This window comes from Meleagris gallopavo, chromosome 29 (genome assembly GCF_000146605.3).
Source record: "Meleagris gallopavo isolate NT-WF06-2002-E0010 breed Aviagen turkey brand Nicholas breeding stock chromosome 29, Turkey_5.1, whole genome shotgun sequence".
Lineage (NCBI taxonomy): Eukaryota > Metazoa > Chordata > Aves > Galliformes > Phasianidae > Meleagris > Meleagris gallopavo.
In genome coordinates this window covers 2,087,747-2,093,563 of record NC_015039.2, presented here as the reverse complement: position 1 = coordinate 2,093,563, position 5,817 = coordinate 2,087,747, and the positions used below count along the sequence as shown (strand labels likewise).

At 64.5% G+C, this 5,817-nt stretch overlaps 2 protein-coding genes across 2 annotated transcripts in view; both read left to right on the top strand.

Moving 5' to 3' along the window:
- LOC104914582 (GTPase IMAP family member 7-like) overlaps positions 1-5,817 on the top strand; it is a 104,986-nt gene that overhangs the window by 59,188 nt on the left and 39,981 nt on the right. The gene's annotated exons all lie outside the window — the stretch shown is intronic.
- Positions 1-5,817, top strand: part of LOC100542252 (SCO-spondin) — a 44,544-nt gene that overhangs the window by 3,693 nt on the left and 35,034 nt on the right. The window contains 18 exon segments of the mRNA XM_031557042.1: positions 1-152; positions 242-380; positions 448-574; positions 654-826; positions 899-1,120; positions 1,191-1,356; positions 2,189-2,441; positions 3,074-3,254; positions 3,813-3,907; positions 3,972-4,228; positions 4,297-4,431; positions 4,519-4,721; positions 4,802-4,929; positions 5,023-5,041; positions 5,043-5,133; positions 5,310-5,459; positions 5,532-5,625; positions 5,709-5,814. The exon segment at positions 1-152 is cut by the window's left edge and continues 46 nt beyond it. Of these exon segments, the coding sequence (XP_031412902.1) occupies positions 1-152; positions 242-380; positions 448-574; positions 654-826; positions 899-1,120; positions 1,191-1,356; positions 2,189-2,441; positions 3,074-3,254; positions 3,813-3,907; positions 3,972-4,228; positions 4,297-4,431; positions 4,519-4,721; positions 4,802-4,929; positions 5,023-5,041; positions 5,043-5,133; positions 5,310-5,459; positions 5,532-5,625; positions 5,709-5,814 (2,691 nt within the window).

Genomic DNA, 5,817 nt, shown 5'->3' with positions numbered 1-5,817 from the left:
CACTGCCGGCACGACTGCGCCAGCGGCTGTGAGTGCGCCCCGGGGCTCCTCCTGGACGGGGGGGCCTGCATCCCACAGAGCGCCTGCCCCTGCCTGCACCGCGGCCGCACGTACGCCCCAGGGCAGAGCATCCGCCAGCGCTGCAACCGGTGGTGAGCACGGGGGGAACGGGGAGAGCGCTGCGGCAGGAGAGACCCGTGTTGGGGCTGAGCACCCCCTGTGCTGTTCCCTGCCCCCGCAGCACGTGCCAGGGGGGACGCTGGCTCTGCACCCAGGACCGGTGTGCGGCAGAGTGCGCAGTGCTGGGGGATCTGCACTACATCACCTTTGACCGCCGACGCTTCTCCTTCCCTGGTGCTTGCGAGTACACCCTGGTGCAGGTATGGGGGTGCCGGGCTGGGGGCTGTGGTGGGGGTACCCGGGGCTCAGGGTGCTCCCTGCCCACAGGACTTCGTGGAGGGGATGCTGCGGATCACAGCGGAGCAGGAGGCGTGCGGTGGCCACCAGCCCCTCAGCTGCCTCCGGGCGCTCTCCATCACAGTGCCGGGGGCCTCAGCCCACCTGCACAGCACAGGTTACCCCAGGTTGGGCAGGGTGGAGGGCACCGAGCAGGGTCCACGCTCCCCTTACATCCTTTCCTGCACCCCACACAGGAGAGGTGGTGGTGGACGGGCGCGTGGTGCCACTGCCCTTTGCCAGTGCTGCGCTGACTGTACGCCGAGCCTCCTCCTCCTTCCTGCTGCTCCAGACCTTTGGGGCCCACCTGCTGTGGGGACTGGAGACCCCTGCAGCGTACATCACCCTGCAGCCTGCCTTCGCCAACAAGGTGAGTCCCGCTCAGTTCCCCACGCCCTGCCCCATCTCTGCACTGTGCCCCAACGCCATCCCTGTGCTGCAGGTGCGTGGGCTCTGCGGGACCTACAACCGGGACCAGCGGGACGACTTTGCCACGCCGGTGGGTGATGTGGAAGTCAGTGTCACTGCCTTTGCCAACAAGTACCGGGTGTCCACCGACTGCCCCGTGCTCGGCCCCGTCCCCTTTGAGCCCTGCAGCGCCTACGCCCCGCGGAGGGAACTTGCTGCTACCGCCTGTGCCATCCTGCATGGCCCATCCTTCCAGGTGCTGAGCGGTCCCACAGTGTGTCAGTACTGTGGTGTGCACTGCTCTGCACGTCCCCTCCTGTCCGCAGCCCTGCCACCACCTCGTGGACTGGGAGCCCTTCCACCAACTCTGCCTCTATGATGTCTGTGCCTGCCCAGCTGGAAAGCAGTGCCTGTGCCCTGCGCTGGCTGCCTATGCTCGGGAGTGTGCCCAGGAGGGAGCAGCCCTGAGCTGGAGGAATGAGAGCTTCTGCGGTGTGGAGCCTGGGGATGGGATGGGGTGGTGGGGAAAGGAAGGGTCAGGACAAGATGAATGGGGTGGATGAGATGGTATGAGGTGGCCTGGATTGATGGGATTGGGATGGGATGGGACAGGATGGGGTGAGTGGGTTCTGATGGATGGGACAGGGTAGGTGGAATGAAATGGGATGGGATGAAATGCAATGAGGTAGGATAGAGTTGGTCAAAATTGATGGGGTGGGGCAGGATCACGTGGGACTGATGGGATAGGGCAGCACTAGATGTGTGAGATTGGATGGAATGGGATGAGATGACACAGGATGGATAGAATAGGATGACATAGGACAAGACTAAGGAGGGGAATGGAATGGATGAAACGGTATGGATCAGGATAAGATGTGTCAAGATAGATGGGGTGAGGTGTGACAGATGAGGTGGGGTGAGATGGGCCAGGGTGCTGAAGGATGGGATAAGATGGGGTAGAATGAAACAAGATGGAATTGATGAGATGGGCCAGGATAGGATGGGATAGAATGGGATGGGACACGATGGAATGGGGTGGAATAGGATAAGACAGAATGGGATAGCTAAAGATGGGATGGAATAGATTAAATGAGATGGGTTGGACAGGATGGATGGGACAAAATGGCTGAGATGAGATGGAACGGCTGTGGTGGGAGGAGTGGGACAGGAAGGGATGGAACAGGATGGATATGATGGGATGGGCTGAGGGGCGTGGGGCAGAACAGGATGGGTGTGATGGATAGGGCCAGGCGCGGGGTGCAGGGCTGTTCAGGGCAAAGCAGGGTGACTGCTGTTGTTCCCTGCACCGTGTCCATCCCTGCAGGCACTCAGTGCACAGGGGGCCAGGTGTACCAGGAGTGCAGCAGCCCCTGCGGCCAGACCTGTGCCGACCTGCGCCTGGACGGGGCCAGCTCCTGCCCCGGCCTTGACAATATCTGCATCTCCGGCTGCAACTGCCCCGAGGGGCTGGTGCTGGATGATGGTGGGCAGTGCGTCCCGCCGGGCGTCTGTCCCTGCCAGCACGGTGGCGAGCTCTACCCAGCAGGCGGCAAGATCTGGCAGGGCTGCAATGCCTGGTGCGTGCGTGGGGCTCTGCCTCTTGGGGCTGGTGGGGCTGGGGTCTTCCCAGCCGAATCTCCTGGTCTGAGGGTGATGGGCTGCAGCAGGAGGTGGCTGTGGGGCAGGTGGGCCAGGATGCTGCTGGAGGTGCGGGGTGGTGGCAGGAGACGTCTGATGAAATCACCCTATGGCCTGTTTGTGGTGGTACTGCAGGATAGGTGGGTTTCATTGAATGTCTGTGCCACGTGGCGGCGATGCAGCTTCCAGACGTGCTGTCACCATCCCTCTGGTGGGACTGGGGGCCAAGACAGTGGTGGGAATTGAGCACTACGGTCCAATTGCCCTCCAGGGGATCAGGACAAGCCCATAGCTGTGTGAGGACCTGGGTGCTGCTGGAGGCCCCCTCCCTCCTTGGGGACAGCATCTCAGGGAATCCTAGGAGTGCTGGGGATGCATGGGGCTGTCTGGGAGGATCCTACCCATCCCATTTGCCCCGTCTCAGTTGTCTCATCCATCCTACCCATCTGACCCATTCCAACTGTCCCATGCCATACCATCTCATCCCATCCCAAGCATCCCACATTCTCCAAAGCCCATGCCCTGCGCAGATGTGCAAGCCCTCACCACAGCCCCCCTTATCCACCCCCAGTGTCTGCACTACGGGCACCTGGAGCTGCACTGATGCCCCCTGCCCTGACACTACCTTCTGCCCTGGGGACCTGGTCTATGTTTTTGGGTCCTGTTTGCGCACCTGTGACAGCGCTGAGCCCAATGGAACGTGCGCAGGGATCGTTGATGGCTGCGTCTGCCCCCCAGGCACTGTCTTCCTGGTGGGTTCCCCCAGGCTCCATCCTTGCCTGGGCACGTGTTGGGAGGAGGGGTTGGGGGAACCTGGGTGTCGGGGAGCTGGGTCGAGGCGTTCTGAAACCTTAAGGAGTAGGGTGGAGGGGGCTCAGGGAACTGGGGAGCTGAGTGTAGGGGCCATAGGGAACTGGAACTGTGGCCCAGGGGCTGGGAAGCACTGGGGAGCTGAACGTGGGCTTACAGGGAACTGAGTCAGGGTGCTGTGGAGTACTGGATTGCGGAGAGTATGGGACTTGGAACGGGGTGTAGGGGACTTAAAGTACAGTGGAGCTGGGGATGTGGAGCCTTGGGGAGCTAGGTTTAGGGGATGGGGTCATCTGGGACATGGGATTTTGGGGAGCTGGATCAGGTGGAGGTGGGGCACTGGGGAGCTGGATGTATGGGTTGTTGGGCACTGGGATATTGGATTAGGGAAAGGCCTGGGTGCACTGGGAGCCAGGCAGGTTCCCAGCCCGTCTGCTGGTGCCTGTGCTTCAACATTCCCACGCATCGCCCTGGGGCTCACACGGGTCTGATGTGTGCAGGACGAGCGCTGCGTGCCCCCGGAGCAGTGCCCCTGCCAGCACAGCGGGCGGCTGTACCAGCCCAACGACACCATCGTCAGGGACTGCAACACCTGGTGAGCCTCGGCACACACGGCAGGCGGTGCTGGCACAGCCCCGGTGCTCAGCCCCGTCCTGCAGCGTGTGCCGCCGGCAGCACTGGCAGTGCAGCAGCGAGGACTGCGTGGGGACCTGCGTGGCCACGGGGGACCCCCACTACATCACCTTCGACGGGAGGGCCTTCTCCTTCCTGGGGGACTGCGAATATGTGCTGGTGCGTGAGGTCGATGGGCTCTTCACCGTCACCGCCGAGAACGTCCCCTGCGGCACCAGCGGCGTCACCTGCACCAAGTCGGTGGTGGCGGAGCTGGGCAGCACCGTGGTGCACATGCTGCGGGGTGAGGGCACGGGGACACGGGGGGACGGGGGCAAAAGGGGAGAGCGCTCACGGTCCCGCTGCCTGCAGGAAGGGACGTGACGGTGAATGGGGTCTCGGTGCGTCCCCCCAAAGTGTACAGCGGGACCGGGCTGGCGCTGCAGCGCGCCGGCACCTTCCTGCTGCTGCTGTCCCGCCTGGGACTGGCGGTGCTGTGGGACGGAGGTGAGACCTGGGGATGTGACAGCCGCGTGGGGATGTGGCACCCAGCGCGGGGACAGCCCCGGCTCACCCGGCGCCGGTGTCGCGCAGGCACGCGGGTGTACGTCCGGCTGCAGCCGCAGCACCGGGGCCGCGTGGAGGGGCTCTGCGGGAACTTCGACCGCGACGCGGAGAATGACCTGACCAGCCAGCAGGGTGTGCTGGAACCCACCGCCGAGCTCTTCGGCAACTCCTGGCGAGTCAGCCTGCTCTGCCCTGAGGTGGACGGCGCGGCCGCACGGCACCCCTGCACCGTACGGACGGGCACTGCGTGGGGGGACCCACGGGTAATGCAGGGGGGCTTCCGGCGCTGATGGTGACAGCTTCCCACCAGGAGAACCCGCACCGGGCAACGTGGGCCCGCAAGCGCTGCAGCATCCTGACGCAGCAGCTCTTTGTGCCCTGCCACGATGAGGTGCCGTGCCAGCGCTTCTATGACTGGTGCATCTTCGACGCCTGCGGGTACGTGCGGGGCTGCAGCCACCTCAGGGTGGGGGTCCCTGAGTCCCTGCCTGTCCCTGTCCTGGACATCATCCTGCTGTGCCCTGCCCGCAGCTGTGACTCCGGGGGGGACGTGCGAGTGTCTGTGCACAGCCATCGCTACCTATGCTGAGGAGTGCAGCCAGCGCGGCATCCACGTCCGCTGGAGGAGCCAGGACCTGTGCCGTGAGTTATCCACAGCGCCTGGGTTGTGCTGGGGGTTCTGGGATGGGGTCCGGGATGAGTCTGGCCTGTGTGTTCCAGGATGTGGGGTGCATGGTGGGGTCTGGGATGGGATCTGGGCTGTGCAGGCTCGTCCCAGGGCTGGCACAATGTGACTTCAACGCCCTGTGCCTCTGCAGCCATGCAGTGCGATGGGGGGCAGGAATATAGTGCCTGCGGCCCCCCCTGCCCCCAAACCTGCCGGAACTTGGGCCTGGAGCTGCCCGAGCACTGTGACACCATGTCCTGCCTGGAGGGCTGCTTCTGCCCCGAGGGGAAGGTGCTGCACGGTGAGCAGAGGGCTGCCGGGAGGGCTTCCCCTTGCCACCCTTTCTGACTCCTCCATTCCTCCCCGCTGTCAGAGGGCAGCTGTATCGACCCCGCCGAGTGCCCGTGCTTCATGCAGGGCATCGCCTTCCCAGACAGCGCTGTGGTGCAGCAGGGCTGCAGGAACTGGTGAGCACGGCCGGTGCCTGTTCCCCGCCCCTGCCCGTCCCACCCCCTACCTGCAGCCCGTCCTAACTGCGGCTGCCCCGCAGCACGTGCACCGCAGGGCTGTGGCAATGCGCACCCACGGCAGAGCCCTGCCCGGCGCAGCCCCGCTGCCCGGACTCGGAGTTCCCGTGCCGCACTGGCGGGCGCTGCGTG